We start from the raw sequence: 17269 nt of genomic DNA, 5'->3' as shown, positions 1-17269 counted from the left end.
AAACTAATGTGAATTAAAGTAGCTATGTTCAATAGTTTTTAGAGTAATTCAAGTGGTTGGTCCAATAGTCTGGTCCATGCAGGGTGGACCTACAGTAGTATGTGCATACAGGATATACTCAGTCATTACCTGTCATTTTAAAGAAACACTCCAACATTTTGGTAAATACATGTATTTGCCATCATCCCCAGAGTCTTAACAAGAATATATAAATATAAATATAAATAGATATATATAGATATAAATATAGATATAAATGTAATCTCTGTTTCAGTTCTGGAGTTGTTGGATGTTGTATTTCCTCACTTTTGTCAGAGCTAGGCTAGCTGCTCCCTCCCACTTACAGTCTTGGTGCTAAGCTTGCATGCACCTAGACCTCTCGCTGGGGCTACTGGACACACAGATTAAACTGATCTTCTTGTCTGATTTAGGAGGAGATGGCAAATAAGTGTATTTCCCAAAATGTTGGTGTGTTAAAGGGATAATTCAGATTTTTGGAACCCTAACCCTATTTGCTACTTACCAATAATGTTGGTAGAGTTTCGGCACAATCCATGCTGTTCCTCATACTAGCTCCAGCTCATTAGCCACAAACCAATGCAAAGTCAAATTGGGGTCAAGTTGCCATCGATACAAGCGGACTCACCAAAATCGACATTGCGTGGAGTATATTTCAGGGTCTTCAGTCGGCTTATAGACCTGTTTGCTGTATACGTCAGACTAGTGTGCGCACGCATCACAGGGGCAAAAAGGAACGTAATCCTGGTCAGAACAACTGGGCCGACTACAATATATTTGCATTTGTTAGCCATGCTAGCGATGTAAACAATCAATCCATGCCAAAGCTAGATATGTAAAAGGTGAAAGACTCACACTCAGCCATGCTGATTTGGCTAAATGACATCCAGTCGTTTTCATTTGAAACTACTTTTAGTCAGGGGAGTGCCATGGTTTCTCCATAGAGCCCTGTCGTATTCTTTTAGCGCAGCAGGTCCGAGGCAACTTAGTCACGTGACTCAGTTGGTATTGCTGATTGGCTCGAACACGTTATGTATACAGCGAACAGGTCTATACATATGGGAGCTCGACCCCATCGACGTTGCATTGGTTTATGGCTAACTAGCCAGAGCTAGAATGAGAACATTACTGTGCCAAGGACTCATCGACAACGTCAACGGGGTAAGTAGCAAATACAGCTAGTGTTCCAAAAATCTGAACTATCCTGTTAACTTCCATTAAAACACATTGGAAGGTGAGATATTGGATGGTTAGCCACGGTGACCGAAAAGAGCAGAGCGTCATGATCCCTCGGGGGGTTCCGACCCTCAGGTTGAGAACCACAGGGTTGCAGCATCACTGCACCACTCAGTCGATCGCTCCCTGATGTTTGGGTTTTAATCAACGAGTACAAAAGAATGTGGGAAAGAATCTGTTGCATTTATTTCTAGTCTGGTACACGTGATCCCTCTACCTCGTATTCGGTAGCAACTTTATATTCCTAAAGACGTACACTGTCGCTCTCTCTCTCTGGAGATGAGCAGTTATGGATGGAAACATCACAGACAAGACTTTTTGATACAACTTACAGACACCTTAAAAAATAGCTATGGTAAATCTAAATAAAAGCACGTCATAAAACGGTGGGAGGAAAAAAGGTATACATTCGAGAGCGTTCAGTTTTCTTTGTCACTTCTAAAAAGGATTAGACTTCAGTGCATTTGAGCAAAAATCATGTAATAAGGCATGTGTGTGAAGTTAATCACATCGTACCGAAAGAACGAACCAAAAATAACACGTGGACAAAAATAACATCCATCTTAAAACACGCAGGTAGCTAAATTAAACCAGTGTTCACATTCTATTGCCTATATAACCTTGTCTCTGTCTACTGGAATGATCAAAGTAAAACAAAAAAACAAACATCTATATGAGCACATTGGAATGAAAAAAAGATGTGAACCTCGTGGTCACCGCCGCTGGACCGGGCTGGGCTGCCTTCACAGAGGGCGGTCATGTATGATGAGACTTTAAAGTGCGTCATCATCATCCACTGCAGCTTTTTACCGACACAGAGGTATGTTTACACACAACTCCTCTCTTTCCAGGTCCAGTTCCTCTTGTCTAGGTCCAGTTTCCATTCCTTCTCAATAAGCGTCCATTGCTTCAAGAGGGATCCATCTTCCAATAGTACTACAGACTTGGGGTCTCACTGTCCTTGTTTCTTTCTTTCCTTTCTCTCCTTTTCAGATCCATTCATTAGATTCACTAATGTTTCCATGCCATGACAATGTGGCACTGCTTTGGTACCCTCACATTCAATACTGTAAATTAAATTCCTTACAGTAAAATCATTGTCAAATTGTGGGAGGCTGTTTTTTGTTTGTTTGTTTTTTTTCAGAAGGGGTGGACAATGATGATTACTAGCCTATTCAACACTTGTGACTAGCTGCTCAATTTTCTTTTAAAGATTTAAAACAAACTACAACAGAGTCTTAATTCTCATTGGCAACGGTCATAAAAAGCAAGGTAAGTGACGTATAATGTATGTCACGGAACATCTCGTTACATGACGGAGAATGGTACATGGAGAATTGAGCGTGGATTTTGGCTGAACTGCGGAGGGGCCAGTTTTGGGTGCGTTCGAGTGGTTGTTGCTGCTGCTGCTGCTCAGACCTGAGTCTTCCCGGTGTGGGAGGTGTCTTGTCTTCTTCTCCCCCCCCCCCCCCCCCCCCCCCCCCCCCCCCCCCACCCCACCCCCAGGTGGTCCGGGCCGGTGGGGGGAGGGGGTTTAGGGAGCTCGGAGGGACCCTCGGGGCAGGCCCTGCTGTGGAGTCGGCCCTCTCTCGGTCCTGGGTGAGACACCTCGTCATGTCTCTGCTTCATGTCCCACCAGCGGGATCACAAACACGGTGATGTCATCGCCCGATCCCAGCCGCTCGTTGGGTAACCGCCAGCCTCGCTCCTTCAGCACCCCCCGTGACCTCATCAACAGGTCCTGGGCTGCCAGTGTGTATCTTCATGACACACACACACACACACACACACACACACACACACACACGCACGGAGTAAACACAAACAGAAAGTCAAAAAACAAAAATGTTATCTAAAATTAAATATAGCCTGCATCCCAAATATCATGTCATGAATCCTTGCCTTGCTGACCACATTACATTTGTAGCCTTCTACTTGTTGAATTCTGCAGTTGGCCTAACCTAAATGTTTGTTAAGGCTGCCACCTAGTGGATTATCAAGATTAGATCAAGACTGTAAGGATCATCTGACCCCCACCCCACACACACACTTCATTTTGAAAACGATACAATTCAGTGAAGATGATACAATTATTCTGATGAGTTGTTTATAGGACAGAACAACAGCAGAAATAATCATCCTATAACTATAATCTAAACATCATAATGCAGATTATAGCGCAGACACACCTCATAGGATCAGAGGGGTCACAGCAGGACAGAAAGCTTGAAACGGCCTCTGCCACGTCTCTGTCGGTGGTCACATCCCACAATCCATCTGTGCCCATGACCAGGACATCGTCAGGGCCATGCTTGTGTTCAGCCAGGTCATAAACCTTCACCTGCAATGGGATGAAACATTGTTTCATATGCAAAACAAATGCTTGCACTTAATTTATATATTTTTGTATAGAAAGGATTTGTTGTCTATACAAATTGGACGGAACACATGTATGTGTATAGTAGTATAATGTATGCTATGAGGCTGAGATAGAGATTTGACCCCAGCTCAACTAAAGAGAGTTAGCAATAGCGCACACATGGCTAAGCAACCACACACATTGTCTCCAACTTTGACCAGACAGAGGAACTGCATTACAACTCACCTCTGGGCAACAAGACAGGAAGGGCTTGATGTGGATGTTAGAGTTGTACACCTTCAATTCATGATCCCCCAGTCCGCGAGTTACTCCGATTGTCGCCATGACACGTGCCTGCATGCAGACATGCAGACACACACACACACACACACACACACACACACACACACACACACACACACACACACACACACACACACACACACACACACACACACACACACACACACACACACACACACACACACACACACACACACACACACACACACACACACACACACACACACACACACACACACACACACACACACACACACACACACACACACACACACGCAAAGTAATGTGGGTTAGTGCTTCAGGGTGTACTTAAATCGTAGGAAAATCCATTTATGAGGGATTACTGAACTCTTCTCCCAGAAAATAATAATAATGTTTCCAGAGGGTCTCAACACTGCCCACACAGATACTGCAAAATTCAGCTACAACCATGGAGTTGCATGAAACCAATCCCTACACACACAGAGAGAAGAAGAGGTAGCATGGCTTCAGCACTGTCCTTCAAGTGAGCAATGTCAACATTTATCCAAAGTGCATGTAATGATTATAGGATTATAAATTGTCATATTTCACAATTATCTTGCTATGTAAACAGAATGCATATTGCTGTGTGCCACTTGTTCTCACTGAAAACAACAGCTGCATTCAAATTATCTATTTTTCATTTCAGCTTAGCACAACTGAATGGAAGTGGATACGGATCAGCTAGCCTAGCTGTTGGCCAAAAACACCATTCCTGGCTAGCTTGGAGTCGAATGGCTTTCTACTGAAGACACAGAGGAAATTGGTGTCTATTTTATTGTCTAACTCTGGAGAAGACGGTAATCGCATTTCCCAAAATGTTGGCGTGTTCCTTTAATATGCAACATAACACATTTATTGTTGCTGTATTTCACCTTTTTGCCTTCTCCGTAAATCAGGGGGAATTTCAGGTCGTCTTCCACGATCGTCTTGTAAGCCCTACAACGATACAAACACATCCAACGTTAGAGAAAAAAGGGAAAGCCATCACTTGTGTCTTCATGCACTTCACACACCATTCAACTATTTCCAGTAGAGGCAAAAGTACTGCAGCAATAAGCAGTACAAAACTGAATTAAAAGCCCACTAAATGAAAAGAGAGGGATCGTGTGTGTTTACCAGCCATTCATGGTGTGGTCTCTGTAGAGCATCTTCTTGCCCAGCTCGCTGTACTGGATCCTGCGAGGGAACTCAATGTGAGTGAACTCATTCCCCAGGAGCTCTGGCCTCAGGAAGCCCTTGAGGGACACACAGAACAGAGCAGGACGCCTCAAATCTCAGTATAATAAGCAACTCTACAAAAGTCTAAAGTTAGAGGCCCGTCACAACTCAATACTGTTAACCCTTTCACTGCCACACGACAGAAGGTTAACACTTTACTATCACACAACCTTCTGTCGTGTGGCAGTGAAAGGGTTAACCGGCTGTCGTGTGGCAGTGAAAGGGTTAACCGCTTTGGTAGTGCAGCAGTGAAAGGGTTAATGTGAATTAAAAAAAAATCTCTAAAAAAACAACACAATGTTAATCGTGGTCATTTTCACTCACACAGACAATATAAACTTAAAACCTGGGGAGGGGAATTGAGGATATAGAAATAGTATACAGCTAACACATCAAATGTCCCCCGCCACTTGTGGGACAGCTGGAGGGGCACGGGGATGAGTAGGAAAAAAATTTATATGACTGGGGTGTTCAATTGGGGAGTAGCAGGACCAAATTTTTTATTATTTTCTTTTTATTGTTTATTTTTTATTTTTTTTGTATATTTGTGCTGTCTGGGGGCGATTTGTGTATGTTTTGTTTTTGTTTGGATGTCTGTTTTCTTGATTTTAATGTTTTGTAGATGTATGTATGTTCTGTGTAATACGAATAATATTGTAATATTATCTGGAACCCAAAGTGTAAAAAGAAAAACTATGGCCTGCCCACTCTGTCTTCCTCCATTTTCTAGGTAGAGTTTCCTTAGTCTGCCTGCAGTATACCATCCACCCACTCTATGACTCAGAACTAAAGCGATCTCCAAAACAACAGGCAAACGGTGAACACTGATCTAGTTTCATAAGCCTCTTTTGGACATGAACTGTGGACCTGGAGTTGCCCTTTCACACATGTAGCACACAGCAGTGTTTCCCCTACCATGATTGCACTGAACTGAACTTAATTGAAAAAAAGAAACCTCATAACCTAACTGGCACTGAACATTGAACTACACTGGCACTGTTTGCAGATGTACTATTATTAAAGTTAGTTAAAAACATAATTTTGTATAGTTTTTTTTGTTAAATCCAAAGGAAAAAATATGAAATCAGAGAAATCCGAAAACGGGAAAATTAAAAACCGAGAAATCCGAAAACAGGAAAATTCATATCCGAAAACTGGAAAAGATAAAAACGGATTTCACAGGGCCCTAGTTAAGGTGAGTTAATAAATTCACTCTGAAAATCTGCTCCGCTCTGATAAACTGACTCTTTGGTCAGAGCGTCCAGTGTGCACTCAGAATTTCCAAACAACTTGAGTGCGCTCGCTCTGACACTGGTTGTAAATAGTTATGAGTGTTGTATGTGCCTCCCTCAGTGTTTCAGGGGTCGGCAACCTGCGGCTCCGGAGCCGCATGCGGCTCTTTAGCCAATCAGCTGCAGCTCCCTGGCCCAATTTTTTTTATAAATAAATAAATCAAATTATTATTATTATTTTTTTTTATAAAATGTTTCTCTTATTTTGGAGATCGATGTCATACTGTGACACTGAAATGAAAAAATATTTCATCAACTAAAATATTTAGTCAACACAAATATTTCATCAACAAAAATATACAGTATGTCACACCCCGCGCCTCTCCCTGCCGTGTGTAGTCTTTTACCAACGGAGTTGCAGTTCCGCGTTCGGGTTCCGCGATCTGATTGGCCACTGACGTTTCTCTCTGCGCCAATCGCGTTACGCCTAGTTCTGCCTCTACTATCCTCGAGTTAACGTAATTTATACAAATGGAAGTATTGATTTCGCCGTAACGAATCATTAAAAAAATATACCGTTAACTGGAATATATTCGTTTCTTACACATATGTTGGATTATGTAATTGGTTTGTCATGACAAACCAATAAAAAATCGCGAATTAACTGGTGGTTATCCTATAGCCCTAGTATGTACATTTCAACAAAGTGGAGCCGCAGGGGACTTCCATAGCATACGCCTTCAAATCCAGCTAGCGTTGATGCTATTCAATGCTATCATACCCAACTAACGTTAATGCCATTCAGAATTTATTAACATATCTACAACAACACAGTAACGTTAATATAATTACATGGATCATTGTTTACAATGAACGGTGGGGCTAATCGAAAGGACTGGACACGGACAAGTTAAACGGCAATCAATTAACCGGACACACAAGCAGAAGGCGAAGCATCATTTTTACTTCCGGTCGGGGGGAAAAGTTAGTTTAGGTTTGTGTTAACGTTAGATAATGTACAATACAAAATAAACGTATTTCCGGTGCTTTAGACGTCGCTCTTTTATTTTGAAACCCCCCGACCGGAAGTAAAAATTATGCTTTGCCTTAACTTGTCCGTGTCCAGTCCTTTCGATTAGCCCCACCCTAATAGGATAACCACCGGTTAATTCGTGATTTTTATTGGTTTGTCATGACAAACCAATTACATAATCCAACATATGTGTAAGAAACTAACATATTCCAGTTAACGGTATATATTTTTTAATGATTCGTTACAGCGAAATCAATACTTCCATTTGTATAAATTACGTTAACTCGAGGATAGTAGAGGCAGAACTAGGCGTAACGCGATTGGCGCAGAGAGAAACGTCAGTGGCCAATCAGATCGCGGAACCCGAACGCGGAACTGCAACTCCGTTGGTAAAATACTACACACCTCCCTGCCGTCTGCAAGTGGCTAATCTTGAGTTTCCGACCCCCCAGTAGGCTAACCATGGATAAATCCAAAAAAAGGAAAGTCTGAGGAAAATAGAGGGTTTAATTCAGCGTGGACAGATTAATTAGCTTTCACGACTAACGATGCAGGCTTACCTGTATGCCTGATATGTGGTGCGAAATTTGCGAACAACGAAAAATTAACTTTTTATTTTATAGATTTTCCACAAATAAGGGAAGGACTCAAATAGAGCTGCATAGTTCAGGGTTTTATTTCAAAGTAGGTCTACAGATGCCAGTGTTTTTTCTCCTTTTCTGTGTTTTATTTCAAAGTAGGTCTACACATGGTAGTCTTTTTTCAAAGTGGACTACTTTTTATTTTATAAATGTTCCACAAATAAGGGAAGGACTCAAATATACCTGAATAGTTCAGGGTTTTATTTCAAAGTCGGTCTACAGACACCAGTGTTTTGTCTCCTCTTCTGTGTTTTATTATAGGTCTACACAGCCAGTATTTTTTCTCCTCTTCATAAGAGTTTGATGTTTTCCTTTGTTATAACAGGTAAAAACAGCAATAAAAAGTATTTTTTTTCCTTTTTGTTGCTTTATAATTCCATTAATGCAACAAACTGTGTGCTATAAGTATAAAGTATAATAAATCGCAAATTACTTTGGGTATGCAATTGTCAGGCATTTTATGCTAAATGTGGGGTATGCTTGGGGATATATAAAACGTTATACACTGTGTTATCTTCATTTTAAGGGTAAGTAGGTTGTGCGGCTCCCTGAGCATTTTATTTTGTGAGAGGGGGGAAAAGTGGCTCTTTTGATAGTAAAGGTTGCTGACCCCTGACCTAGACTGATACATTGCCAATAGGGATGTACAAGTAGTATTGGCAGTAGTAGTAGTCGTAATAGTAATCCAGTATATTTTAATATTTTCTAAAAAATAAACCAGTTCAACACAGGTAACCACTTCATTTCTTTGATGGCTCAAATGTATGCTCGGATCTAGTCGATTTTGTCTTTTGAGCACAAAGTTCATCATAGATCTGGCCTCTTTATTTTGCTCTCAAAGTGCACCAGATTGATGCATTTAACTTTAAAATATACAAAAAAATAAAGATTTGTATTGTTAATATTTATTTACCTAATTTATGTGCAATCGTTTCATTTCAGCTCAGTGTAGAGAAATGCACCGATACTAACAACCGCCTTACTGCGCGCGTAATGACGACACTGTTGACACCACATATCCGTGACACGCGCGCCCCGCAACAACACTAGTAGTTTTGGGGGGCCTACCACCAAAAAAATCCTAGGGGAAACACTGCATGCGATTCTTCACACATGGAAATACTGCGCCCAGGTAGAGCGAGGGCATGATGCAGAGAGGAAAAGTAGCCTACCTCCTGTTATATTTACTTAACTGGCATGTAACTTGACATCTTACAAATGAGGGCAACCTCAACCTTTTCAGAGTTAAAATAAAGGTTTGAAATTAAATTAATAAGGGTCAAGGTATTCCATACAGAGTGAAATAAACAGTGTACAGTACTAATAACGGGATTTTATGCCGTGAAACTGTATATTAATGATTTTATAATCAATCTAAAACATTTGTTGAACTGTTCATTTAAGTAAATCTTTTTGAATGACGAGTCAACAGCGTTTCATATCTCTCATCCTGTGATGACAGTGGAGTGGAGTAATCAAAGCATTAGTGAGCAAAAGCTGACCCATTTAACAAATTATGACCACTTAATAATCGTTTCATACAGGCTAAAACACTATGAGAAGCACACATTTAACCCATTCTCTGCCACCACTTTGACCATCCTAAACCATCTAAGCCAGCGCTATTTGTCTATGGAGATGTTCACCTTCTTTGCAGGGCTATAACTTTTTAAATTGTATTGCTAAATTGACATTACTATGGCCCATTCAATATCAATTATCCATCGTTCAGGATGTAGGAACGTTTTACTTTTTCATTCACACATTCATACTAAAATACCGTCTAGAGTATAAATATGTTTTTATCGTTTTCTGCAGTATTTCATAGAACGTGAGATATAGGCATAAATGCATATTAGATTATCAAATGCAGTTTGATACCGATCCATGCTATATAAAAAATGTCAACTGTACATGGTCCTAAACGTCATGACTGATCATCTGCGGGTGAACGGAGGGGGGGGGGGGGGGTGTCGTTTATAATTCAATGGCCGACGTTAAATGATTTATGTAGTATGGGTGATATATTGATCAGAGCAGTTTGTATCGAAAATGATAAAGAAAAACGCTGAAACTCACCCCAGTCTCCTCGTAGCGTTGGGCAATGAGAGTGGAGCAAACAGATCCCAATTATGGGATGTTGATCGATGCGATCCATTTCCGGTTTGTATATTACTAATACACGTCCAAATCATGTTGATTATTGAGTTATGGCAAAGATCCATATCGACGGTGTCTGTATTGAGCCCCGGGACGATAAACGAGTGGCCGGACGAAAATAGGGGACGGACCGAGCTCCAATGGGCACTTCCGGTTTGGCAACTCGTCGATCGGCCACCAGGTGGCGGTATTGAAACGTTGCAGAGTTGTGATGGCTCAGACAGCATCAGCCAAGACTCTGTGGGTGAAATATGAATACCATGACGAAAATATGAAATATTACGGCGTGATTGGCAGACAACGCATGGCGGAGAAACCCGCCTTAACACGTGATTGGCGGAGAATGGGTTAATATAAATGTACAACTTTGCTGCAGTCTCGCTCTTGGTTTGCACCTCCACACGGTCCGACACTGTTTGGAACATATTGGGTGCAGAAACTCGCTCAAATCTTTATTAGACATGCCTTACAGTATGTGTATTGTCCTTGGTTGGGAATGAAATTGAAGAGAATGAAGATAACACAAATATACTTTATCCACAACCCATATGTTTTCATTTAACTATCAGTGGGAAAAGGCCAAATGTACGCAACATCGTTGTGCTCTCTCGCTCGCTGTGTGATGCTTGTGTTCCAGCACAGGCTCAATTGGACATGGGACTTGCTGACATATTTGTGTTTTATTACACGTATATGTACATACATACCAACTATTTTGCCTGTTTTATTCTCCACCCATCGATCATCCATAGCAACACTACTATCACCGACATCCAAGAAGGGGGATTCCCCCTTGAACGGCCCTTCTAAGGTTTCTCTCCTCCACATTGCCTGTGGTGCTTTTTTCCTATTGCTAGGTTTTTAGTGAGTTTTTCCTTACCTTCGCTGGGGTATGTCTGGGAGTGTTGCATTTATTTATTTTACATTTATTTTGGATTTCATGGTGGGTTTTTTGTTCTTGATTTATTGTGATGTTTCTTCTTGACTTGTCCAGCCCATTGGGGACATTAACTTGTTATTGCGGGCTTTACAAATACATTTGATTTGATTTGCTGGGAAGCTAAACTACGATTAATGTGCAGTTAATGTCAGGAGTCCAGTGCATGTGTGAAATGGGATATACAGTCATCTCCATCCTTTCCCAGCCAGGAAGCCTGTCTGCACGGGGTGTACTAATGACTACACAATCTTTTTCATCTTTTTTAAGATTCTTTATTCTAGCATTCTTAATATTTGTAATTCTAGTTTAAGTCTATATTTTGTAATTCTGTGTGAAGGGGGGACTAGAAAATAAGATTTCCATTCAACTGTCTGTTTAACTGTGCATATCGATGAGAAACTCTGCTTTAAGAATCATTGTGAAGTTAAGGGGACTTCCGGTTTAGCTACAATATGTAGCGCACGCATTTGGTAACAGCTCCGCTCCCGTCATCGTTATTTTCGTTCAAAAACATTATTTTAACAAATACCAATGAGATTAAACCACATCGTATGTATTAATAGGAACTTCTACTAACTATATCAAAAGACATAAAGACTCAACATGGGGGGTAAGGATGAGAAAAAGGGTAGAAAGAAACACGAAGCAGCAAATCCAACGGCGCCGATGGAGACACGATCCAAGGAAACAACAGGCGACGCGGCGGCAGACCCGCTGCTGACAACCCCCGATGGGAATATAACGGAGAATATACCGGGTCCATCGGCGACTGGCTCCGAGAGGGAGACAATAGAGGGCAACATAACGGGAACGACAGGAAAAAGTAGCGTGAAGGACAAAGCAGAGGATATTGAGAAGATAATAGCCAACAAATCCATCGGCCCCATCACTGCAACTACAATATCAACTGTCACTGGCAGTGTAATTACACAACCCGACTTCAACTCTCTGACTAGCCTGATTAAGGATCTGATTAAGGAACAGATGGTAGCTTTCAAAGTACACGTTGCACACATCGATGCTAAATTCGAAGAAGTTATGGAAGCGGTCGCTGTACAGTCCGTGCGAATCACGACAGTGGAGAATACGGTGACAGAAATTACACGGGCAGTCAAAGAGAACGAGAAGAACGTCAACGATGGTCTGACAGAGGTAACGAAGGAGATAAAAAAGGTGGAAGAGGCATGTCGGATAAAAATACAAGAAGTTAAAGATGAAGCGATGGAGAGGCTACTCGAAACCCAACGTTACTACAGGCGAAATAACATCCGCATTGTAGGACTTGATGAATCAGTCAATTGCACAGACGACAAGTTTCCAACAGTGTTATCAGAGATTTTGGGTAACAACATTCTAACCACAGAGCCGATAGTGGACCAATGTTACAGAATCGGTACTCGAGAACAAAGAGGCAACGGTCCAAGAGTCATCATTGTTACTCTGCGCAAGACGGCAATAAGAGATGACATCATCAGAATTGCACGCAACCAAAGGGGAAAGCTGAAACATGGTGAAAATTCAATATTTATCTACGAGGATCTTTGCAAAGAGGCCATCGCTCAGCGTTTCCCCTACAAGGAGGTGATGCAGAAATTGTTCAAGTGTGGCCTCAAACCAAGGCTAATATACCCGGCACTATTATCGATCGTGGGTAAAGACGGCCGTAGGGAAGGATTACGCACGCCTAAAGACGCAGAGGAATACTTGAATCTACATGGAGCAGATCCCCCAGGGCAGAACGCAGCACTGTCTCGCACCAGATAAGCCTACTCATTTCTCTCTTTCTCTGTGTATCTCAGTATTAGAATGACTTTATCCGGGCTCAACAAAAGTAACAGATGCTATGCATGCCGGCAACACCAAGTCACAATGTGTATAATATGGTTCGTAATGCATTATATTTACAGACTTCTGGTCTCCGTGGAGACAAGAATATATCATTGACACTATGAACAATCTGGAATATTCTGGGCTTATCGCTCGACTGCTCTGGGTCACTAAGAAATATCCCGAAAATACTAGTAGTCATGAACCCTGGGTAGGAAGATCATTCTGGAACATAACAGCAGTCTGTTAGTATATACTAGTGTATTCTACAACCTTCTAGAATATAATGCACCATTACAACGAAGGCCTGCAACTTTAACATTAACATCTGGTGTGTATAAGCATAAGCATATGATCAATTGACTGAAGTTTAATCAGGCCTTAATAAGGCTTTAAAAAAAAAGCCACACCTAAACGTATGAGCACAACAAGGTTATTCTAATAATTTAAATAATCACTCCACTGATGTAGAGATTGGCACAATGTAGCTCTAAAAGTCTCTGTTTTTCTCTTTTATCTATTTACTCAATTCTGTTCTAGTGGTTTCTCCACGTTGAGTTTTATTTTAGCTCTCACTCCTTTTTTTTTTTTTTTTTTTTTTATCTTACATTGTTCTTTCCCATTGTTCTTCATATTAAGGTGTTAGTGTTTCTCTACAATCTTTTCCTTTTTCTGATATTTCCTACATAAGTTAGTAGAAGGTTCAAATGAATATATCAATGAAGGTATATTCTTTTTTTTCATTTTTCATAATATTTCACTACAGTAAGGGAAGGCGCAAGACCAAAAGCGACATTCTATTGAATTAGAATGAAAATGTTAGATCCTATGGCAATTAGCATAGGAAGATTAGGATTACAAAACTCAGTTTGGGCAATCCGGTGGCCTAAGGGAGGGAGTCATACGCGGAGGATGTGTTTATGGAACACAGGCCTGTACGACTCTCTGGGAGAGGGGAAAAAAGTTTTTTTTTATTTGTATATATATATATGTTTTTAAGCTCGGCTCTCAACGGGACCTCAATAATTGGATGTACATCTATTGTAGCTTCGCACTCCAGAAGCATTACCAAAAACTACACAAAAACATGTATAGATTATGGCTAGTTTGAATATAATGATATGGAACACTGGTGGGATAAATAAACACAAACGCAAAAGCGTGCTCACACTGATGAAAAAAGAACATGTGGACGTGGCTCTACTAAGCGAAACGCACATTTTAGAGGAAGACAGATACGTTAGCGGATAACACATCATAATATTAGTCATTCTTCTTTTGGTACGAGAACTCGAGGTGTAGCCATAGTCGTTAGACGTAAGTTAAATATTGAATTAAAGGGAGTATGGTCGGATGCAGATGGGCGTATAACTATAGCTAGGATTGTCCACAATAACAGGAAAATAGCGTTGGCAGCGGTATATGCCCCAAATTTGTACGAAGAGGGTTTCTTCTCTACACTAACCAATGCAATGTTAAACCTTCCCGATTACTCATTTATAATAGGTGCAGATTTTAATGCCATTTGGAATCCAAGGATGGACAAATCTTACCTCGCCTTTTCCAGCGAACAAAGGAATTAATCTAAAGCATTAAAGGATTGGTCGAAGATTACAGGTGTAAATGACTTATGGCGTTCACTTAATCCCACGACCCGAAAGTACTCTTGTCGATCGGCGAGACATAACACATTATCCAGAATAGATTATGCCTTTGCATCCCCGAGACTATTTGATAAATATGAAGTGGAAATGATACCCAATGCACTATCAGATCACTGCTATTTACTCCTAAACGGAACATTTGGTATACTATCTTCCCGAGCCCCAAGATGGCGATTTAATTCGATGCTGCTTAATAACAAGGAATTCATTACACAACTCAAAGAAGCTCTTATAGTATTCCTACGGGAGAATGCAAACTCGGTGCAAGACCCCAGAATAATATGGATGTCGATAAAGGGAATGATCAAGGATTTCACTGATAGCTTTTCCTCCAAAATGCGCAAGAATCAATGCACAAAACTGTCTGAACTGGAAACGCTTTACTCAACGTTATTTAATTCTTTAAAATACAACAACTCAACTAGACTAGAAAATCAAGTTAACATACTAAAAATAGAGATCAATGCCATATACAGACAACAATCGGAAATACAAATACGCAGCACAAGACAACAGCAGTACTCCCAAGGTTCTAAACCTAGTCACCTATTAGCCATGCGATTAAGAATTAATGCAAAATTTGCAGATATAACTACCATTAGAGCACAACAAGTACTTGAAACAGACCCCAAAATAATAAACGATACATTCAAAGAATTCTACTCCGACTTATATAAATCAGAAACGACCTTCGATCAAAACAAAATGGACACATATCTTAATCAAATTATTCTCCCTAAACTTTCAGAGGATGACGCTAAACAGTTAGAAACACCGATCACACTAGAGGAACTCAAGAAGGCCATATCCGAAATGCAAAGTGGTAAGGCTCCTGGAAGAGACGGTATCCCACCAGAAATGTACCTTTCTTGTTGGGACATAATTGGACCCTTATTACTAAATATGATCTTATACTCAGTCAAGGAGGGGAACTTCCATAAAAACGACAATATTGCACTCATATCAGTCCTTCTCAAAAAAGACAAAGACCCCACCGAGTGCGGTAGTTACAGACCCTTAAGCCTCCTCGGAACCGATATCAAACTGTACTCTAAGGTATTAGCAATCAGATGACGTCTTTAGTTCATCCGGACCAAACTGGCTTCATAAGAGGTCGCCTGATCACTGATAACATAAGACGAATACTGCACGTACTAGATGCAGACAAGGACGACACCATACCTAAGGCGATGCTGTCCCTGGATGCTATGAAAGCCTTTGACAGGCTGGAATGGTCGTATCTATGGGCAGTATTAGAAAGGATGGGGTTAGGAAAAGGATTCATTGATATGATTAAAGTATTATACAAAGACCCATCTGCCATGATTACAACAGGTACAATCATCTCCAAAATCTTTCCGGTATCACGCTCAGCCAGACAGGGTTGCCCTCTTAGTCCCGGACTATTCAATCTATCATTAGAGCCTTTAGCACAATATATAAGACAATCCCAATCTATAGAACCAATCGTAATCAAGGGCACACAACAAAAAATTTGTTTATATGCGGACGACGTAATATTGTTCATGCAAAGCCCCAACACCACATTGCCTCATCTACTCAAGTTGATTGAGAACTTTGGTGATTTATCGGGATTTAAGATAAATTGGCCGAAGTCGGCTTTCCTTCCACTTAACACCCCTGCAAAAAAAGATATAACCCTCCCAGGTGAGATACCTATGGTAAAACATTTTAGATGCTTGGGAGTGGAAATATTCCCCACCATAAGACAAACGGTGAAGCACAATTACACAAAAATCCAAAACAAAATCAAAGACGACCTTGACAGGTGGGCAAAACTTAAAAACTCAGTACAGGCAAGGATATCAATAGTTAAGATGGATGTACTACCTAGAATCAACTTCTTCAGTTCAATGCTACCGTTACCCCCTCCAGAGGGTTACTGGAAAAGATTACACTCCTCCACATACAAATTTATTTGGAATAACAAACCACCACGTATAAAAAGATCCACCGCACAGAGAAATAAAGCAGACGGTGGCATGGCATTTCCAGATTTTTTTCCACTATTTTAAGGCGTACACATTAAGACCATTGACAACATGGTTTGATCCCCAAGCATTAGTATCCTGGAGAAAATTGGAAGAAAACATAGTAGCCCCACATAGACTGAAGGACATAGCATACACTAAACTACCAATCAAGCACTGTGAGCGGAAATTTGGCCCCATAATTACCCATGCGATCCGGATATGGCGTGAAACACAAAGAAAATATCCTAACCCACAAAAATGGCACAATCACACTCCCTTATTCAATAACAATGCACTCTTAATTGAAAAACGTCCTATAAGATTCCCTATATGGGAAGAGCAAGGTATACACTCATTAGGGGATGTTTTTAACAACCAGGGTTTTTGTAGTTATGGAGAAATATGCACAAAATTTAATCTCACCGAGTCCACATGGCTTTTTTACATACAGTTACGGCTATGTTTGAAGTCTCACGGTGTTCCATTAGACATACCAATTGAACACCACAGATACCACAAATTCTTCTATGAAAGAGAGACATCGAGAGGTTTTGTTTCAGGTTTTTATCATCAATTACTAACGTCCTCATATGAAACCCTCCAACTAGACTCTGTCTGGA

The 17269-nt window shown here is 40.7% G+C and overlaps 1 protein-coding gene across 1 annotated transcript in view; it reads right to left on the bottom strand.

Moving 5' to 3' along the window:
• Positions 1–2849: 2849 nt before the first annotated feature.
• ppm1j (protein phosphatase, Mg2+/Mn2+ dependent, 1J) overlaps positions 2850–17269 on the bottom strand; it is a 52586-nt gene continuing 38166 nt past the window's right edge. Inside the window, exons 6-10 of the mRNA XM_084317188.1 lie at positions 5057–5175; positions 4813–4876; positions 3860–3967; positions 3444–3595; positions 2850–3014 (exon numbers count right to left, since the gene is read on the bottom strand). Of these exons, the coding sequence (XP_084173314.1) occupies positions 2867–3014; positions 3444–3595; positions 3860–3967; positions 4813–4876; positions 5057–5175 (591 nt within the window). The 3' untranslated portion in view covers positions 2850–2866. The remainder of the gene's footprint in view (positions 3015–3443; positions 3596–3859; positions 3968–4812; positions 4877–5056; positions 5176–17269) is intronic.

This window comes from Notolepis coatsorum (assembly GCF_963971535.1).
Source record: "Notolepis coatsorum genome assembly, chromosome: 6".
Taxonomy (NCBI): Eukaryota; Metazoa; Chordata; class Actinopteri; order Aulopiformes; family Paralepididae; genus Notolepis; species Notolepis coatsorum.
This window is presented reverse-complemented; position numbering and strand designations above follow the sequence as displayed.